At 41.9% G+C, this 21677-nt stretch overlaps 1 protein-coding gene and 1 long non-coding RNA gene across 12 annotated transcripts; one reads left to right on the top strand and one right to left on the bottom strand.

Annotated features, from left to right (window-relative positions):
- Positions 1 to 1925: 1925 nt before the first annotated feature.
- LOC6572282 (trithorax group protein osa) lies at positions 1926 to 21373 on the bottom strand. 11 transcript variants are annotated; one of them, XM_032728044.2, is made up of 16 exons: positions 20917 to 21373; positions 18254 to 19342; positions 15462 to 15779; positions 15087 to 15296; positions 12003 to 12159; positions 11570 to 11944; positions 10820 to 11509; positions 10579 to 10763; positions 10254 to 10517; positions 9383 to 9598; positions 8311 to 8539; positions 7390 to 7755; positions 6600 to 6759; positions 6231 to 6426; positions 6086 to 6167; positions 1926 to 6015 (listed from the first exon to the last, which is right to left on the bottom strand). In XM_032728044.2, exons 2-16 carry the CDS (start codon positions 19208 to 19210, stop codon positions 2558 to 2560), a joined length of 7863 nt encoding a protein of 2620 aa, XP_032583935.1. In that variant the 5' UTR covers positions 19211 to 19342; positions 20917 to 21373; the 3' UTR covers positions 1926 to 2557. The 11 variants fall into 11 exon arrangements, with proteins under 11 accessions (XP_032583935.1, XP_043863716.1, XP_032583934.1 ...); XM_044007781.1 differs by having other exon boundaries at positions 20934 to 21373; XM_032728043.2 differs by having other exon boundaries at positions 21090 to 21373.
- Positions 21173 to 21619, top strand: LOC122756910. The gene is made up of 2 exons (XR_006356770.1): positions 21173 to 21264; positions 21367 to 21619. It is a non-coding gene; the product is annotated as an uncharacterized LOC122756910 (long non-coding RNA).
- Positions 21620 to 21677: the final 58 nt, after the last annotated feature.

Raw genomic sequence — 21677 nt, 5'->3', positions numbered from 1 at the left:
TTTTATATAAAATCAATTATCATAAAATAAATATATGTTTACATGAAATTGGTAAGTTGGCGGCTGATTTGAAATTCAAATTGACAAGATTATTTGAACAATTTGGAATTCCCCTTGATATCAAATTGTTTATCATACTATCTTTATTCGAAATAATATACTATATTAATTGTATAAGAATAAGTGACCTGATGTAGAATTTAAGCCAAACTTGACATTTCACATTCATTTATTTAATTTTATTGGCCATTTAGTTGAAAACTCTTTTTAATTCATACCAAAAATATGCACCAAATATTGTAAGAAGTTTCCTATAAAGATGTTTGTATTATAGCTTAAATATTTTCGTTGACATTTTGATTCGGTCCAGTTCAGTCACAAAGTTGGTTTACAGTATGAATTAGACTGGGCTTATCAGAATTTTGGCAATCTCTTAGGCAATGGCGGAATTATCCTTGTCCTTAGCCACGGAATCCGCCTTGTCTGAGGCCACTCACTTACCGTTATAAAAAACTTTTATTGGATTTATAGTTAGCTTGAAGCAAGAATTCAATTATACATCATAAATGCCTCTATGATATTAATTAATATTTACCCACAATCACATCATTAAAAATGCATTTTCGTATATTATATATGTATGTATATTAATTAAATAATTAAATTAAGTTTGAGGGACATACATTTACATCCTAGCAAAATTATACACTAATAACTACAAGTAAATATATCGATATCGAGATGTTGAGTCATATTTGTGTTTTGGAAAACAACTACATAAATTAACGTATATCTTTAGGGCTTCAACTGATACTTGTATTCCTGTTGATCGACATGACGTAAGTATAAAGGGTTTTCTAATTGCCCAGTCTACTTGACTTGAATTTTTCTTTTAAACAGCAGTCCATTTTGTAATATTGCCATGTATTCTATAGCTTTAATCGCTTACAGTTTACAACATATCGCACATGGTCAAACTGAAGTGCTCAACGATTCTGCAATATTTGATTTTTGTTTTCTTCTTTCGTTTTGTTTTTATTGAATTTCCGCCTTTATGATATAAAGCGAGTTAGTTAATTTTCGCGATTCTTTCTGTATGGATTAGTTCGTATTCTTTTTTAGCATTTTTGTTTTTTTTTTTTTTTTTTTTTTCATTTTTGCATGAACTGTGTTTCATTAAGGTTGAATAATTTTTAAATTAATATTAAGATAAAAACTTATAATTTTAAGTTGTCATTTACGCCTAAATTACGTTTAATGTAAAATTAAACCTTGTTCCAGCAGCACTTCAGTAAATAATAAAAACAAAATAAAAATTACAACATTTAGTGCTCTCATTCCATAATTTTAGTGTTTTGTGCAGTTGGTTTGCAAAAAATAATTAATTACAAAACAAATTCAATCAATCAGTTTGAATCATTCGTCGACACATCACGCACACATAATACGAAATGACATTTGCCTTAAGCAACGCAAAAACAAAATACAAAATACAAGATACAATTTACAAATTAGTTAAGTATGTACAGTTTTTCCTTTCATTTTTTTGTTTGTTTTTGTTTTTGTAATGTATGTGGTATGTTATTTATCTTTCCCATCATTTTTTTATATCATTTTTGCATTTCTATTTGTCCACATAAATATCCATTTAATTGTATTACATAGTTCTTATCTGGTTTCTTACGCATATACGCATACGGTGTAAGGTTTTATGTTCAATATATGACTTCATACGACATATTATAATATTGTAAGTAGTATATTTTAGAATTTAAAAACTAACCTCTAAATATGTTTATTTTAACACACGTAATTCGTTATTATTTTTTCTTTTCTTTTTAATTTTATTTATATATATGTATATATATATAACGTATGTATATGTGTGTGTATTATGTTTTAATTAGTTTTTGTTTTTTGTTTTTTTTGTTTGTTTTTTGTTTATTAAATTTAATACATAAGTATGTTGTGTGCTTAATTGTTACGCATGCATCTATATGCAATTAAACCTTCTGCCGTAAGTTTGACGTTGAAAATTCATTGCTAAAATTTGAAAGGGCCTATAAGAACGCCAGACCATTTTCACGCATTTATATATATATATATATATATATATATATATATATATATATATATATATATATTTATATATATACATATATATATTATATTAACTATAGATTTTAGTGAAAAAATATACAGTTATTGTGTGACCATTGTAATTGAGTGGCCAGTGGTGTTATTGAAGCTGTTCTACATTTTCAGGGTTTCATTTGAAGCATACACAATCTGTGTCTATGCTTTAAAGGTCATTTGCTTTAAAAGTTCTATCCCATCATTTAGTACATTTACATTATTTGATTAAACACTGTAAAAGATACAAATCGTATTTTCCAATTATATCCATATATATATATATATATATATATATATATATACATATATATGCACGTATATCTTGTGTGTATGTTCAATCATTTCTTTTGTAAATTTCTTCGACTACACCATCGCCACGTCTCCAAGAGGAGTAAGTCTTTGCCGGCATCATCGTTGTATACTACGCAACGGCAGCTGTTGTGTTCGTGTTCGCTGGCGGCGGTGCAGTCGGTTGTGCCACTGACGGCGGAGGTGTTGCATTTGACGCTGCTGCGGCAGCGTCGTTGATGTGACCTAAATTGTTGGATGACACAGCGGAAGACGCAGCTGAGGGCGATTTGCCGACCTGTTGCTCGCTAGCTGTCACTAAGTTGTTCAGAGTGGGCTGACTACTGCTGCCCAGGCTGCTGCTGTTGGTCTGATTGCTGCTGACGGTGCCGCAGCTGTTGCTGTTGGTGCTGCTGTTGCTGACATCATTGAATGTTGCCGCTGGCGGCAGTTGCTGGCTGCTGTTGCTGTTATCGTCGTTGATTGCAGCTGTCGTGGCCACAGCAGCGGCAGGCTTGGCATCAGCCGCAGACAGCTCTGGCTGGGCGCAGGGCTCGGGCTTTACATTCAGCGTTGCTGGGGTACTTTGCTTTTCAGGCGGCGTCTGGTTTAGCCGCTGTTGTTGCTGTTGCTGCTGTCGCTGCTGCAACAATCTGTACTCCACCGAATGCAGTGGTCCGGTGCCGCGCGACACCTGGTATAGCACCCGAGATATGATCAATGCCACTTGCTGATCCAATATATGCGACATGACCAATCCAAGCAGTCTTTGCTCCTGCTGCATGAATAGCGAACGATTATCGGGATGCTTCGCCAAATGGAGCAGCGTCCCAGCTGCCCTTCGCAACATATCCAGGCTGGTTCCCATTGAGTCGGGATTCTCCCGGAGATAGTTAATTCCATGCTGGTTGGCCACACCCAACGCAGTTTGTTCCGCCTGTTCGATAAATGCAACGAGATACGAGATGCACGGGGATTGCAGGGCCACAGTACGCGCCATCGCACTGTCTGCTGCAGCCAGGTAATGCAGCAAGTTGACTGAGAACTCGCGCAACACCTGATCCTCGTTCCGACACAGATGACGCGTAAGCACCGCGCACAGTTTTTCCAGCCGTGAAAACGGTGGTGTCGCAATCACCAAATCAACATTTGCATCCGTGACACATAATTTGCAGAGCGCTTCCAGGGCGAGGCGTTGCGGGGATAACGCAGAGTTCGGGCCGCATGAAGGGAACGGGTCCTGGCCATGCGCACTGGGGCACACAGCCCAGTGCAGCAATCCATCGATTAGCGGGCGTGCAATTAGCTCATCATAGCGGGAGAGCTCCAGATGTCCGGCTATGTTTGCCATTGCCACGAGCATATTTTCTCGTATGGTTATTAGATACTCCCACCACCATTCGCGCTCTCCCTGCAGCGAGCTGCAGGAGTCGGTAAAGTCTGTATCCTCCTCCCTGTCGTAGTTGCGCGTCTTGGGAGTCCGCCGCAGGTGGTCGTGGTTCAACAATAGCAATCGACCGAGCACTGCTAGGAATCGCGACGACTTAGCCAACACCGTTTCGTTCCCAGGCACAAAAGTCAAATTTCGAAAAATATTGGAGAGCGCAATGCAGCGGCGCGCCAATGAGTCCTGACTTTCATTCACTAAGTACAAAGAGGCTTCGTCCCGCGTGTAGCATTCGTCCTCGTAGCTAGAGTCGCGGCGTCGCTGCAGGACATGCGCATCATCTCGCACCGTGGATTTGGGATCAAATCTCTTGGGCATTGAGGCAACTCCATTGGTAAGACGTTGTTGTTGCGGAGATTCGATTTCCATATCAATGGTCCGACAATCACTGTCGGTTGTATTGGCTCCCACGGTTTCGTTGTCTAGCTCCTTCTTCGGCTCCACAGCTGGCTGCGCAAACTCCTCCCCCATTTTGGACTTCTTGTTGTCGCTACTAGTTGCACCGATACTACCCACAAGGCGCCGCTTCTTATTGTAAGTCTGTTGAAGTAAACTACTGTCCTCGGTACTACTTGTGGTGTCCTCTTGCTTAAGCACAGGGGAAATATCTTCGTGTTTTGGGCTAATATTGCTTTTCTCTGCGGCTTCCTGTTTGCTCTTGTGCTTAGAGCGTATGTATCTCGCAAATGGAATGTTAACAATCTCTGACTTAAACACATCAATGATGCCATCAAGTGGGTCGGGTTCCGTGAAGCCATAGGTCCAAGCATTACTGCCCACTGGTTCCAGGTGTTCATACAACCTATTCGTGTCAATATCCCAAGCCTTTTGACGCTCGTCAACAAAAATATCGTTATCAGCGGTCTGAATGCGAACGGGCACACCCTTCCGTGTAACCATGGTGTAGTTGGGTGTAAACGAAAGGAGAAGTGTTCGCTCTTCGGGATTGGGCTGAACACGTATCTGACCCAAGTCAATGCCCTCGTCAGCATCATCCGAGTCTTCGCTATGGGCAACACGCTTCACATCCATATTCTCGTAGTGCCTTCTGCGGTTGTAGCTAGAAATGCTGTGCACTGAACGCGGCTGCTTCCGCTGCAGCTTGTCCTCAGCTTTCAATGATACAGTTCCACTATCAGCGTCATCATCTGCCGCCTCATCTGCTGCCTCGTCACAGCGTTCGTCGAACATTTCCGCTAGATTTTTTTGGAAGTGCTCCAGCAACAGCGTTAGCAGGCCCGGCAAATTTGATATGCCAAAGAATTGTACTGTCGAATCGTCGAACAAAAGAACATTAAGCACATCTAACGCCCATGTGCACTCAGCAAGTAAGCCGGAGCGCATGGCCATAAATATTCGCCAGGGATCGACAGGGCACACGTCAAGCTTGGTCAGGCGCTTCCGGCGGTACAGTACAGGCGTAGTCGATTCTACACTATCATGTGGAAAGATTAGTTCTTTCTTGACAATCTGTGCTCCTGGGCCAGTCACTTGCGGGGCATAGACAGGCTGTTGATTGGTCAGCTGATGTGGCGGCTGCTGCTGTGTGGGCTGCATTCCTTGTCCAACTATGGGCGACGGCTTTTGCGCGATCATAGTAACCGGTGCACTGCCAACCATAGGCACACCTGGTGAGCCACTACCAGACTGTGAGGGTGGTGGCATAGCGTAAGGCGGTTTCACCATGCCGGGCACAGACGGCATACTGGATGCTGGTACCCCGCCATGCGGTGGCTGTGGCACTGTTTGTCCTTGCTGCTGCTGTGGCGGCATTACAGGCACTCCGCTGGGCATACGCTGTTGCTGCCCAACTCCAGCTGGTGGACGCAACGACGGCTGCGAAATACTTGATTGTGGTGGCGCCTGAGCCGCATTTATTTGCGCCCATTGCGGTGCCGCCTGTTGTTGCTGTCCGGGCGGCGTACTTTGCTGGTAAGGCGGCTGTTGTTGCGGCGGAGGTGGTGGCTGTTGGGGTGGATAACGATGTTGTTCCCACTGAGCTACCCCAGCTTGTTGCTGCCCATGCGGACCGTGTGGGCCTCCAGGAGGAGCAGCACCCCGAGGTGGTGCATTGCCCCACGACTGTGGTGCAGTCGATGTGGGATATTGAGGACGATACTGCGGATTGTTGCCTTGCCAGCCACCTTGAATGTTAAATAAATTATAGTTAAATGGAGTGTTAATTGAATGGATTGCTCCACACCAAATGCTTACCATAGATTTGAGGCCGCGTAGCATAGCCAGGGTAAGGCTGAGAGTCTTTAATAAAGTCCGGATGTCGCCGTGGCTGAGGACTCTGCAAATAAAAGGCGAGTTATTTCCGGCACCTATTTTAGCAAACGTAAAGTTTTTGATTTACTTGATCCGGCGGCCTATAGTAATCCTGTTGATTCGGAGTGCTTGGTACATAGCCGCTGTTTGGTGGGGCTACCGGAGCGCCGCTAGTCGGAGGACCACCCGCAACCGCTTGTGCCGGTGGCTGTGGTCCACCGGGTGGTGCTTGACTGTAGGGACGATTGCCATAGGGACCGTACTGATTAGCACCAGCTGGAGGGCTGCAGGATGAAAAAGAAATTCATTAAAATAATATGTACTTCATCGTGCGTAGCAACTCTTCTAAGGCCGTGACAAATAAAATAGGCTCAGTACGGTTGAATTTCTGTATATGTGAGATGAGTATGTTTGTCTGAGTGTAGTGAAGCTGTATGTAAATATAGTGTGCACTCACGCTTCCCCCTCGGGTCCGTAGGGAGGGTACATATTGCGACTCTGAGGCGGATATTGGCCCTGATTTGGTCCGAAAGGCTGGCCCGGCGGGCCAGCGGAGCTGTACTGATCGCTCGAGCCGTACTGCCCGTAAGCACCAGGAGGGGTTGGATAGGGGGAACCTGTAATAATTGAAAATATGTGCTCAATATCAAATAGTCATCTCACACACGAGTTAAGTCAGTTTTGGTACAGATATGGACAAAATAAAATTCAAATTAATTAAAGATTTTGAGAGCTGTACAGATCTGAAAAAGCAGCTTATTATGCAGTTCATACAATAGTTAGATTTGATCAGCAGTTCCGAACGATTTGCAAACTTCTTTATAATCTATCATTTCAAAATGCTTAGATATACAGATAGCTTAATTTGACGGCATTACAATAAGCAGTCATAAAAACTAAACACTACTCCAATATATTCCGTGTTATTGGTTATTTTATAGCCAAATCAATAAGCCTTAAATCGAATTTTAAAGCTTTTAAAATATGCTATTTGAAAATAATAATAATAAGATTAAAGAGGATCTTGGTAAGAAATTAATATTAGTCAATAGAAATCAAAATTTTGTATTGGAAAATAAATAGTAATTAAGCAAATTAGTTGTATGCAAAGACAGTTAGACTAGAACCCACATGCAGAACAATCGCAAACTGAAGTCAATGAAGACGTTGCTTAACCATCAAATCGAAAGGAGACGTTAAGGAAATGGTATAACAGAACATAAGAAAAGAAAACATGATGAATGTACCTGGCGTTCTAGACACAGGCGTTGGATACCCAGAGCTACCCTGTGGATAAGGTACTCCAGTTCCAGGGCGCGCATGCTGCGTCGACGGCGGCCCATGTTGCTGTGGTGGTGGCGCCGGTGGTTGCTGCGACGGCGATGGCAATTGTGTTGGAATGCCTTGTTGGTGGTGTTGTTGGTTGCCCGATTGTGGCGCTGTGTGCGGTGAATGTGGGGGTGGTGGGGGAGCACCATGTGAGGCAGCACCACCAACTGCAGCAGCAGCAGCAACACCACCAGCGGCCCCACCGCCAGCAATTGGATCCTCAAAGGGATTGCTCACATTTATGTTATCACCGGCAACAGTGGCAGCTGATTGATTTTGAGTGCCTGAGTCGGCAAGCAGCATTGATGATGATTATGGATGGATTGATGAAGAAATTAATGAATGACACATAATAAAAATTGTAATTGTTGTAATTGGCATGAAGAGTTAAGGTTTTGTTGAGCGAGATCGAAGTGGTTTTTAATAATTTTAGTGGAGCGATGTGGTGTTGTTGTTGTTGGTGTTCGTGGTGGTGGTGGTGGTTGTTGAGTGTGTCGGGTGATTGTGGATTTTTGGTGATTTTTATAAGTAGTGCGCCCATATTTACGTAACCAACATAAAAATGAATAAACAAATTACACACATGAAATTAATAAATCAAATTTTAGGCAAACGAAAACTATATGCATTATCTAATTGTAATACACATTGAAAACATCGAAAACATAATTAATTCAATTCAATATTACAACAAATAAACGGTAATCATAGACATGGCTATATCATATATATGTATGTATATTTACATGTGTAAGTAATTTCAAAACGTATTTGTATATGTATGCAACTCAGCTGAGATCATAATTTGAACTGAATTTGAATCTGAATCTATTGCTTACCAGGATGAGGCGCCTGTGGATTGCTCTGTGACGGCGGCCTTGGCATCTGACCCGCTGCTGCATAGTCCGGCTGCGGGCCGGCAGATGGTGGATACGCACCAGCACCAGAGTAACCTGTGTAGCCGTCTAAAGCCGCGTTTGGTGCACCGCCAGGTGGTGCAGGGAAGGAATCCTGCGAGTTCGATGACCCTGTCGAATTTGTTGTTCCAGCGTCCAAATGACCACCGCCGATTGGTTGCAATGAAGTTAAGATTAAAAGAAAGTGTTTAAATAGATAAATAATTAAGGTAATGGTTAGTTAGTTTATGTTAGTTAGGTCGCGACTGCCCCACCAAAAGTATTAAACTTGTTCACGAACCGAGAAGCTAGTATTATAAGTTAATAGTATATATCTATTAAAGCCAGAGTTGAACTATTTAATATAAATACCACAATAAGACAGAGTTTTAATAAAGGGTAGCGGTTTTTTTTCGATATTTAAAGTAGGAGAATGGAAACTCCTAGGATAGCATGTCTGATATGACTGATCTGCTCTGTATAACTGTATATTCCTAAATTATCTATCTAGCCTTAAAATTACGTGTACGTAAGCTATTGATAAGAGACTCTACAGATCTGATATATACCCAAATTTACTAGGAGCGAAGCTAATCGATACTGGACGACATAATATTGTTTACTAATCTGTTATATGTTAGACATGAGAGAATTATAGTTGGTATAATGCCATAAAACTTCCTAATATGTGTATTTAATTAGGCAAGACAGAAATCGAATCGGTAAAGTCTGAGTTATTTGGGGCTAATCCTGTAACCACAACTGGCTTTAAGGAGCGTCAACTTTGGAATATCTATACCCCTTAATAAAGGAATTCACAATTTATGTAAAGAAATGTTTTTTGTTAGATCAGGATCAGTGGGGCACTTGAGTGGATAGAAATTCTTAAGGTATTCAAGAACTAAACTAAGATGGACTTATTATTCATTTGCCTATAGATTGCGTCATTAGCCGATAAGCCTATATCATCATCCCTCTTGAGATTTAAAATGATTATAAATGGTAAACACTTACCTGGTGATGGTACCGATGCTGCCTTTGTTGTCTTTTTCTTGCTACCAGCCTCCACTTGTTGTATAATGGGTAATGGATCAATGTCGCCACGATCAAAGTGACACTCGAATGCCAACAGATTCTTTGTGTAGTGCTTACGCAGTGTGTATGCAGCGCTACTGCTGGCGCCGATTCCGAGCAGACCGGCAATATCCTTCCAGGTCTTGCTCTTGGTCACCTGGCAACAACAACGAAAATATGCGTATATATATTTGAAAACAGACTAGACTGGGTAGAGGCTTTTAAAAATCGGCATGAATTAGTAAAGAAGAAAGATAAAAAATACGAGCAATCGAGAGCGTGTTTTTAAGACGCTCTCAACAATATTTTCGCAACAGGGTTAGTAATAAAAATGTAAATCAAACTGGAAGAAAGGTCTCTTAAATAAAATTGTTAACGGAACCACTTCAGAATAATTATGAAAAATGTCGACACTCAGTTTTAAAAATATTTGGAAAATGTTTTTGAAAAGCATGCAATCAAATAACTCATGCAAAAGTGAGAAAATTATTTGAATTCATGTAGTTCTGATTCAATCAACTTTAATGGTGTAGGAAAGACGTCAAGTACTTTCCCGATCTTACAGAAAGGTAAATGTGGTAGGATGTCATGCTATTGAAATATTTTTGAAAATCGATGATCGAGTTGAGTTTGGTTGGTTTCACGTTAAAAGAATTCAAAATTTTTGTTACTGTGTTAGCTACATTTTTTACTTTGGTTGGTGGTGTTTGGTGGTTTGATTGATTGGTTGGTTGAGCATTAATTTTGGTTTGTTTGATTTGGTTTTGCTAGTAAATCTAAAAAGAAGTTAGTAAAAGGAGTTACTACGGCACCTTGCATACCTCGACGAATCCGCCACGTTCTTTTACATAAATATATAACCTATATAAATCAAGTGGCTGTTTTGAGATGGTGGGGCATGCCGTTATTGGTGTACGGCGATCCTCCATGAAAGCACGTAATTTGTCTAGCCAACCGCGCCTATCCGGATTGTCATCCATTTCATACAGCTTGCAAAGTGAATCGGATTTCTTAGTAGTCGTTATAGTACTACGAAAAGGTTCTTGTTGAACAGGAACATGACTGTTGAAAACCTGCTATAGAAGGGAGAGTAAATCATTTAATTGAATATTCACAATGCAATTAAATCATGCTTACTGAGCCTGCGGCTGGACGGGGCCAGTTTGGAGGCGAGTTCATTTCGTACTCTTCGCCTGGTGGTCCGCCACCTCCATGCATTACAACTGGATGTGGCGAGGGGCTGGGTGGAGCTAAATGGCTTTGGCTATATGGATCATGTTTGCGCGACTTTGGCGTGGTACACTGTGGATCTTCACCCGATGCTGCAAGACGAGAGAGCCTCAGTTACGAACATAAATAACTCATTCAGATTACCCACCTGCAGACGCATTTGAGAGCGTACTCTGTTGACTGACTTCATCCATTGGTGTGCCATCCGGTCCAGTTGTAACTACTGCAGTGACGGCATGCAAGCCTGCAGCTGGAGATGACGCAGATGAACTAATGCCATTGTCTTGGGATATATGTTCGGTGTCGCTGCCACTCTGTGCGCCCATCATAGACTGTGGCGGTGTACTGGTAGGTGGCCCCATGCTTTGCGGCGGACCCATATGATGTGGAGGACCCATGGGCATTGACGGATGCATGCCAGTTGGTCCATTTCCATAGCCCTGTGGTTGGGGTCCCGCTGGACTACCGCCATATCCACCTTTGTGTTGTAAATGCTGCTTAAGATAGTTAAGAGGACGCGGAGAGCCACTGCCCTGTGGCGGTGGTGGTCCAACTGGTGGTGGTGTGCCCTTGCCCTGCACGTGATTGCCCATGCCAGCGGAAATTTGTACTGATCCACTGCCAGGGCCAGACTGCTGTGGTGACGGCGGTACCCACTGATACGGAGGATACTGCTGATGGGGGCTGCCACTGCCGTGGTTTGGCATTGACCGAGGGTAACCAGCTTGTGCGCCGGATGGCATGCTGTTAGCGCCTCCAGCGGACTGGCTATTTGGTGGCGGTTGTGGTCCAGCTCCATACGCTCCCGACGGATACTGGGGACGTGGCGGGTAGTTACCTAGTAAATACAGATATATTTGTCAATACAAATTTAATTATTTAGATTTCCTCAGCATACCTTGAGGATACTGCTGTGGAGGATATCCTTGAGCACCGGGGCTTTGACCTGGTAAGCTCATTTTGTAACCGCCATGTATATGTTGCGGGAGTGGATAGCCACCGGCAGCTCCTTGCGGCGGTGGTGGTGGTGTAGCCATATTGTTAACATTTTGGTTTGGCGCCGGAGCAGGTGGTGGCGTCTGCTGCGGCGAATTACTCGCTGATGATGCTGAATTTGAAGCCTGCTGCTGCTGAGATTGTTGCTGAGATGGTGGCCCACCTGGTAGACCGTGTGGTGGCATTGGAGGTGGGCCAGCAACCACGGTCGGTTGCTGCATTGGACCGCCACTACTTGACTGATTGCTCGCCGGGCGCGATATTGGATGATTTTGTGCTGAAATCAAATTAATTTAATATTGACCTATAGTTCGCTAACATTTTCAGATACATACCCACTGCAGGAGACATGGATCTTGAGCCCGACGAGCCTGTAGGCGAAGGTGTTGGCCTCATTACTTGCTGTGGGTTAGGTGTACCGGGTGGGCCTGAGCCCATGCCGCTGTGTGCTCCACCACTTGAACTATCGTTGCTATTTTGCCCGATCAGCTCCTGTAATAAATATATAAAGTGGTGTCAAGACATCAATCAGTGACATTTTTCATTATTACACGTATAGCCCAGCCATAAAAATAATATAATCCAAGTTTGATGACATCAGCTGAACCAACTGAAATATCGCAATGTTCTCAATACAACCCCTAAAAAACAGACACATTGCAATAAAGAGTGACTTTAAGTGTTCAAATAATATCTAAATATGATGATGGGGCTACATGTTTTCATTGAAATTGGTCAACTCGGCTTAAACAATATAGACGCGAACAACGACGGCAAATTTCCAGCTAAGATTCTAAACAGTCGACACCGACTTTAGGTTGCCGCTCGTCTATAAAAATTCAAAATAAAAATAAAAAACAACAAAAAAGGTCAACCCAAGAGAGCACAAACAAGACACACAAAGATACAAGTAAATACACACACTCACACTCAGGCATGCATTTATATACATACATACATATATGCACACCATACCAACAACAGGGGCTTAAGCCGACAGCTATTCGAGTCGCACAGTAAAACGAACAGCGCGGGATCAACATTGTCGATATAAATGATGATGGCGAGAGGTGAGGAGTAAGGGAGCCACGACGGCATACTCTGCTCTGTTCGGCGCTGTTCGTTTGGGTATCTGAGAAATTAAGTGAAGTGAAATGAAATGTACGACGAACTGACGGGCACACAGCCATGGCAGAGTCAAAGCGCAAAACAAAAACAACATCAGCAGCGGCAAAGCAAAAGCTATGTGGAACGAACGAATAACGACAAAGTCGACGCAGACTGCAACTTAAAGCGTTCAGAGGGGCGCGGATTGGAGATGTGGCAGTGGTAGTTATGGCGCGCGTTGAGTGAGCCAACGTACGATGACAAAGACGTAGATAAGAAACAGCAACGTGAACACATATACACACACATATATGCACACAGCTACACACTTAGCCACATGTATACTGCACACACTCAATGTTAAACTATAATAAAATAAAGAAAAAGAAAAAACAAAAAAAAAAACAGCGCCAGCCATTCGTTTCTTCTCTCGTTTCTCTGCTCGTTCGTGCCATACACATACCTACATAGAAGACCAAGCAAGCAAAAGCGTTGAGTGTTTCGTGTATGGTTGAATAGTGAACTCGGGGGAATGGGGCCAAGCAAGGAGTATACTTGAGTAGCATAGGCGACGGCTGCGGCGGCGTTGATGACGAGAATAGCAAAGCCACCACAGACGACGGTGGAACAGCAACAACAGCTACAGCAGCAGCAACAACAGAAAGCAATGCTAAAAAACGATGAGCGATGGGGCAACGCTCCTCAAGATGAAGGCGGCCCACGTTTTTAGTTGTGAGTGTGTACGTAAAAACTTGCCGGCATGTAGAAAATTACTTGGAAAAAAAAAAAAAAAAACAACCGATACGGGAACAGCACAATGAAATCATTTATAACAAACATGCGCTTACGTACGTGCATATGTACGTAAGTGCCTTTGTATGTGTGCATACATTTAGTATTTTATTGTTTGCGTGCATTTAGTATTTTTACTGCTTACATCTTTTTTAAGAGCAAACAGAATTCAGCTACAGAGAGAAACACAATGTTCGCACACAACACATTAAAAATGCAACTGAATTCAAGATTTTTGTTTTTAATACAATAATACAATGCCGAAACGAAGATAAGATTAAGTAATCTGGAATCGCAAAACAATGCTGAACGCAAATGTTGGTACGAATATCAGTATGATGATTCTAGCTTTAGCGGACTTACAAGCTGTTGAAAATTATTGTACTCATTTAATATGCATGTTATTAGGTTGTTAAAAGAGAAGTTATTTATTGTAGCGGGTGTAAACAATACAGTATTTTCATATGTGATTGAGTACATACACATATATACATATGTACATGCATGTACATATAAATGTCAATCGATGAGCACTCACACTAACGCAAGCAGAGACAAGTAAAGAGCGGTAAAACATGCTCGACACAGCTGAGATGCTAGAAATGCTGAACGCTAAACACTAAACACTGAAGCCCCAACGCAGCTCGTAAACATTCATCAGTTATTTGGGGTGTGTTGTGCGCGCTTTTCTGTTTCTTTGTTTTTTATTTCTTAAATGCTTGAGTTCGTGGTAGCTCACGTGTGTTTCTTGCAATGCTTTAAGTTAAAATTTGATTTTAGTTCGGTGCTAATGCAAGAACAAATTGAAGTATTCTTTTATATACATACATACATAGTTGATTATTATTATTGCTTTGTTGTGTTTCAAAGTGGATCATAAATATTGCGAAATAAACTTTTGAACTAATGGCAGCAGGATTCCCTTTCTTTCTTTTCTTTTCTGTTTTATATGCCGTAAAGCATCCACTTTTTCTTTAAAGCTTCAGAAATTTTGTTGCTGTGAGTAAAATGCGTCTGCGTTGTCAGTACAAAACATAAAAGCAAACAGCCCGAAAGCAACAACAATGACCTTGGCATTGACCTAAATGCATACATACATACATGAAAACAGATGCTCTTTGTGAGATCTTGAGTGTATTCGTGTTTATCTATGTATGTGTATGTGCACACACAACAACAGCAACAACATAAAGGGAATGAGTAAAAAATGGTATGAGACACGTCGACGGCACCGGCAACTGCGACCATTGCGGACATTCTGAATGAATAAGTGTACCACTCACACACACACATACCGACTTCTCCTGCCGAATATGTACAATAATGGACAGAGTCAAAGAATCAGACAACATAAAAGTTGTTGTCATGGCCCGAACACTGATAGCGCGTATCAGCCAAGAGCTGAGTTCAGTGCAGCTAAAATCACGGAACGCGAAGTGAAATATGTAATTGTTGGATATTACGTATTAAAGTAGAGTTTATAACATAATGCTAGTGATTCTCTTATACTAAACAATTACCTGGTGCGGCGATGGCGATGCTTGCGAGGGCTGCGGCGATGGACTGGGAGCATGACCAGGACTACTACTGGGTGGCGGACCTCCACCAGCGCTATGTGGCGTCGGCGGCTGTTGCAGCGGGGCATGGTGCGGCGAGGCAGGCGGCAATGGATGACCGGGACCAGGACTGGGCGATGAGCCACCAGGCCACGGCCGATTTGGTTCCGGATACTGTAAGTACAAATTAATATAATCGTATTTAGAATAGAATGAGAGATTCGAAAGATTTACATATATATATATATATATATACATATGTATATAATATATCCCCATACATAAATATATTTTTAATGTATTTTATATACAGCAGAATAGTCAAATATTATTTTTTACCTGGTGCGTTGTGTAGGCAGTTCGATGGTTGGGCCCAGATGTCGGTAAGCCTGGTGGTGTTGGATACCTTTGCGGGTACGGCGAATATTGAGAAGTGGGCGGTGTATTCTGTTGCTGCTGTTGCGGTGCGGGACCGGAAGGGGGCACTGGCGCTCCCGGGGCGCCAACACCACCAGGCTGTTGTGCGGCCTGTTGTTGTTGTTGCTGTTGGGCCTGTTGCTGCTGCTGCTGCTGTTGTTGTTGTGGCGAACTTGGATAGGAACCTGAGTTTTGACTGTGAGCTGGTGGATATGGTGATTGACCTCGGGAAGTATTTGTCTGTTGTGAATAAAACAAAATAAATAAATTGTCCCAATAATTTACGTTAATAATTGCATACATATACATATATAGTCTCACTCCCACTTCCACTCCCACCCTGACACCCATAACAAATGTAGTCAGCAACATCAAAACAACAACAATTCAAAAGACGCAGCAGAGTTTTCGTAGCATTGTTGCAAATGGCAGACCCAAGTAAGACATGGCAATAAATCTAATGCGAGCTGCTACCAATAAGCGGCACTCTCGAGTGTTTGTGTCTCTGAAGCAGCAGCAACAACAACGCTGCTGGCTGGTCCAGGGTCCACTGCAGGGTGACAGGAAACATGAATGGATGGTTTTGGTGCATACCGAGAAGGGGCCTCGTCAATGTGCTCTTGCCTCTATATTAATGTATGAGTATGAGTGTGTGTGAGCTCAACTAAAAAGGGAAAACTCATCATGGATGAAAATTAAACGCAGAAATATATACACCAGCCGAACGAACGAACGAATGGCCGGACGAACAGGGCTGAAGAGGAACTCAAATGCGTTCAGCAAGGGTCGCAAGTTGTGTTGGTGCTCCACACACATGCAAACACACACACACAGAGAGACAAAATAAATGAGCGAACGACGCGACGGCGACCAAACGAATGACAGCGAAGCAGAGAACATAACCGTTTGTGTAAAACAGGGGCGGGTAAACGCAAACGCAAGGCGAAACAACTACAGCTACAACTGCACTGCTCGGCTCGGCTCTGTGCAGTATTTTAACGGTGGTGGATTGAAAGCCGGTCCGAACGGAAAACACAATGGCAAAACTGAGCATTAAGGGAATTGTTATTTTTCTTTGATTGATCGACATGAATATATTCTTTTTTTGCGATCAATATAATAAATACAGAGTTAAATAGTAAATTGATTTAGTTTAGCGAAGGCTCTGATGTCTTCTCTGCCATCTCTACTGAAGAGATGAGATATAAAATTGCATTTATAAAATCATAAAACTGATTGTATTTGATTTATGAATATTACAAAATTATCAATTACATACATATGTATATACTTTTAATTCCACTATATGCTCATATATATGTACAACTACTATATACAACTACTATTAACTCATGATATTGCATTTAAAAAAAATAAATAAATTTAAAAAAAAAAAAAAAAAAAATCATAATTCTGATTGCCTAAAAATATCAATTAAAGTTATTTTTCATTTCAATTATTTAATTTTAATCAAATCTATATACCTTATATTTATGATTTACAAGTACAGGGTATACAAATTACGTTCTATTGTGCGTTTATTATTTTTTTATAACTTAAATTTATGCCAAGACAGGCATTATTGGGGAATGTATGTACATATGTACATATATATATTTTTTTTAATTATAAAAAAGTGTTTTACTCATGACCAAAGTTAGTTATAGGGATATACAAAGATCATAAAGATTAAGAAAGTATTTACGGAAAATATATGAGTTTGAAGTTAAAAATTTATTGCAAATAATTAATAAAAATATAAGATCTTTACGTTTGTAGTTTAGTGCATATATCCCAATGTCACCTTAAAAATCTATATTAATATTTACTGCAAATATTTAAATTGACAATTACTAAAAATTGCTGTTCACATTATTTACTTATTAAAATAAGCAATTGTAGCAGCATCAAAGGACCCAAAATCAATCCAAAAACACCGATTGCACATAGACCAATCGTAAAGCATGTACTTTCGACGTTTTTTGAAGGTCAAACTCGGCTGAACTTTAAACGCCCTAACCACAATCAATAAAAAGGAATACGGATGCAACAGCAGGACGCACGGCACTGAAATGCTGATTGTGATAGTAAATGAAAATAGTCTGAAGCAACCTTGCATGTAATATTATGAATTTAAATTCAAATATATTCCGTATTATCTCAAATGCAGGCTTTAGCCCCTTTGCCCATCTCGCCTAAAGTCTCAATTCAGTTCTTAACCAAGTCCAGCTATAATTTTACTGTTATTTAAGCGAATACTTTCAAATTACCCTTCACGAATTGCAACGCTAGAAGCGAAAATAAAAAAAAATAAATAAACAAAACGTGAAACAGTAGCTCAAGCAAACACACACACGCACACGCAGCCAAACACAAACATTTAAGTACATATGTGTGTGTGTATGAATAAGCAGATTCAACCGAACAAGCGGCGCGTCTCTTCCTTCTACTTCTGCTTCTGCCTGCTTCGTCAGGTGGTGGTGGTGGTGGGAACTGCCGGCAACTTCTCTTGCCGACACCACACTGTTTTTTCGTTGCCTTTTCATGGTTTGTTGTTGTTTGTTATTGTTTTCCGGCCGCTCGGGCAGGTTCTTAAAAATTGGTTCTTTGCTCGTACTTCTCATCTGTTATATGTGTCAGTATGTCTGGAGTCACCTGATTGAACCCTCCTTGATCGCCAAGGCACTCTTTACACTCATAGCAGTTGCACTTACCGGGGGAGGTGTCCTATACTGCTGCGATGGGCCCAACTGTGGACTGTAGGGTCTTGGGGGCGGTGCCCAGCCGCCCTGTTGCGCTCCGTATTGCTGGTGCTGTGGCGGCGGCGGTCCATGTCCCGGTAACGGGGGCGGCGGTCCGCCAGGTTGTTGCGCGCTCTGCTGATGCTGCTGCTGTGCTGCGGCAGCGGCAGCGGCTGCAGCCGCGTTGGCTTGCTGCGTCTCATAGTTGTTCGCATAGCGATGCTGGGGTGGTGGGGGAGGATTCGATGATTGCAGCAATGAGTTCAGTGTTGGTGTTGGACCCTGCGGAGGCTGTCCGGGTATGTAGCGCTGTTGTGGAGGTCGGTTCGGCGAGCCCCCTGTGCCGCCCTGCGACTGCTGCTGCTGCTGGTGAGGCGGCTTGCTACCCGGCGGTGGCTGCTGCGGCGGCGCATGGCCGTAGCGGTAGGGATCCACATTAGGATCAGCCGAGTGGTAGCGCGCGTAAGCAGGATGAGCATGCGGATGTTGGACGCCAGGTGGCGGCGGCAAATGTGCCGAGCCGTATTCATCCTTCACACCGGGAGTATGCTCTAGCGGCAGCGGTAGTGGTCCCTGTGGTGGTGGTGGTCCACCATGGTGTTGCATGTGTGGTGGTAGCGGTGGACCCTGTGGCTGCTGCTGTTGTTGTTGTTGTTGCTGCTGTTGTTGTTGATGTAAGTGATGATAGTGCGACATAGCTGCAGCCGAGTCGGGAGCTACGCCGGGCACGGCACCAGGAGGCGGGCCGCCATAGGGATGTGGTACAGTACCACTTTGTTGTATAATAGGATCGTTGCCGTTGTTCGGTGTGGGCGGACCCGATGTGGGCGGTGTGGCGCCACCTGAGCTGGCTGCCACCGCTGGGGTCACATTTCCACCAGCTGCGCCACCACTCGCCTGGGTTGAGGGCGATTTGATTTTCTCATTCATTGCGTCCTCGTTGCGCTGGCGATGCTTATCGAATCAAGAACTCTGCCTGTGGCTGTGGAATATCCACCAACAACGCTGACGCTGATGACGACGACTTCCCCGACTGCAGCGGCAAGTTTGAGGTTATGTTAGCTGCAAGTTGGAAAATCATTCGTTAGTCTACTTAACTCAAAGCCCCCCACAATAAAATCAGCACCATGGAACACACTACCAACACCAGAAGACAGTAACTGCCCAATACGCATTTCATTTAGCCGCCAAAGATTCTGTAACTCCTCATTCTGTGTATCGAAAAATCAGCTACCACTACCATAGCATTCTGACTGTCCGTTTACAAATTGTCGCGCGTTGACAGCCACAGCTACAGCCGCAGAGCGCTCTCTCTCTCTCTTTCTCTCTCAATTTTCAATTCTCTCTCGCGCGCTCTTTACATTTGGCAGCTAAACACGCAAACGCCATCTCACTTGCATGAGAGTGTGGCTCTCACTGTCGCACTTACATGTGCGCCTATGGGCTGTCTGTATTAGTTTTTGTTTAAAAGGGGAAATAAATAATACATTAATTATATTTTATACGTTGACTTGAGATTATTGAAACAGTTTTCAATCACAGCCTTCTTCTAAACGCAGACCATTCTAACAAAAAATAACATATAAATGAGTCTAAGAGATTGCTTAGAAATCCTCTAAAATTAGCCGGTCAATGTTATTATGTATTATTTGCAATATTTGAAAAATATATAGGTATATTAAATGTTGTGCCTAATTAAATACTGATTGTCTAAAGCAATACGAACTAAAAAGCTTTTAGTATCAATTTGGATTTATTTCCAAGCTCAAAATTCAATGTCTAGTTTTTTTTTCCACGAGTTCAACTATTCCGAAATTGCTTCGTGCAGTCAGTCGTCAGTCGAATTGAGAATCCAATTGCTGGGTGTTTATCTTTAGAATAAGTAAAACAATAAACCAATTTTATTATTCTAGGCCGCTAACTGGCACAGACTATCATCTGATACAATGCAATAATTTGTCTTCATATGAGACAGTTGGTCAAGTGAAGCAAGCCCATAAATGAAAAAGGTGCCTGCAATATTTGGATCATTTGTTTTATAGAGTTTTATTAATCCACTTGCAGTTGATTTCTTTTTGTTTAATATGCTTGACGATTTTTTGCGCGCTCCCACAGATTTTCAGTGTTCCGAGTGCTATTTATCTCGCTTGTATTGTATGCGGCCTTTTTTGTATTGCAAAAAGGTGTGCGAGAGCGAGACCACTAGTGCTACATACACATTTTAATGCCGAGTGTGAGAGTAAAACGAGTTTAGCTATCGCGTTTTTTACAATTTGTTTTTGGCTATTTTTTATTTTGTTGGTTATTCTTATTTCTTTACCAAAATCGCCACTGTCAACTTATAATTTAAGTTAAATCATTTTTGATTTTATAGCCTTTTTAGAGTAGGGAAACAGTTGTAATTGTACTGCTCGCGACTGCTGACGTTTGTCGTTCTCGTCGTCTCGTTTATGCTTCATTAAAGACTTTTTTCCTTTTTCTTTTTTTTTTTTTTAATTTTTTGCGTGATTATCTTTTTGGTTTAGTGCTTTTGGCTGGTTGGCTGAGATTCATACATATTGGCGTTAGCTTGACCCTTTGGTGATGATGATGCAAGGATGTGTCCCGACAAATTCATATTTTATGTATACACACACATGTATCTGTACCGTACCGAACTTTGAGCCTGCATGTATGTACATATTTGATTTTTACGTAGCAGGCTTGTACTTTTCACTCGTTGGCAGAACGAGTCCGGTAAATTGTTGGTGATTTAGGCTTTTTTCTGAACTAATCGAAACACATGCACACAGCACACACCCACACTTACACATAGAAATATATTCACGCATCGACCGTCCATAGACTGGCTATATACACTAGAAACGAACTCGCGTGAGAAGACAAGCTCGGTACGAGTACGAACATTAAATTGTATGCGAGTCTTGTCGGCCGAGAAAAATCATTCATTACTGTAGTGCACAAGAAAAAACACCTGGTATTTGGTAAATTCACATTCGGGTATTAGCTCAACGAATTCTGCACATAATCTATACACTTAATCCTCTTTATCCAGTGTATTTTACTTATTTTTCATTATTTCTCAGCATGACGACGAGCTGGCCTTATACAAAGCGATTTTTAGCGTTGCCAGATATTTTTACTGACGCGAACAAATATGGCGGATAGCACATAAAAAATTTTCAACGAATATCGATAGTATCGATATTCTGACTTTCCAGTTTTTATAGTTTAAGAGTTGATGTGGTATCTATCGAGACCTAGTAATATCGATGAATATAAATGTATAGAATATTAATCGTATGCTATGAATAAAAATCACTGCACTTTTAAAAATTATAACGTTCGGTAACTGCTTATAAATATTTAAAGAGAATGGTAATAAACATGTTGGTTT

The sequence above is a fragment of the Drosophila mojavensis genome, unplaced genomic scaffold (assembly GCF_018153725.1).
Source record: "Drosophila mojavensis isolate 15081-1352.22 unplaced genomic scaffold, ASM1815372v1 contig_19, whole genome shotgun sequence".
Taxonomy (NCBI): domain Eukaryota; kingdom Metazoa; phylum Arthropoda; class Insecta; order Diptera; family Drosophilidae; genus Drosophila; species Drosophila mojavensis.
This window is presented reverse-complemented; position numbering and strand designations above follow the sequence as displayed.

Excerpts from the sequence above, each read along its gene's own strand:
- LOC6572282 (XM_032728044.2), bottom strand. The coding sequence starts at position 19,210 with ATGAATGAGAAAATCAAATCGCCCTCAACCCAGGCGAGTGGTGGCGCA. Across the intron at positions 7,756-8,310 it reads TCCACAGGCGCCTCATCCTG|GCACTCAAAATCAATCAGCT; the intron begins GTAAGCAATAGA and ends TTGCCGACTCAG. Across the intron at positions 6,760-7,389 it reads GCCTGTGTCTAGAACGCCAG|GTTCCCCCTATCCAACCCCT; the intron begins GTACATTCATCA and ends CAATTATTACAG.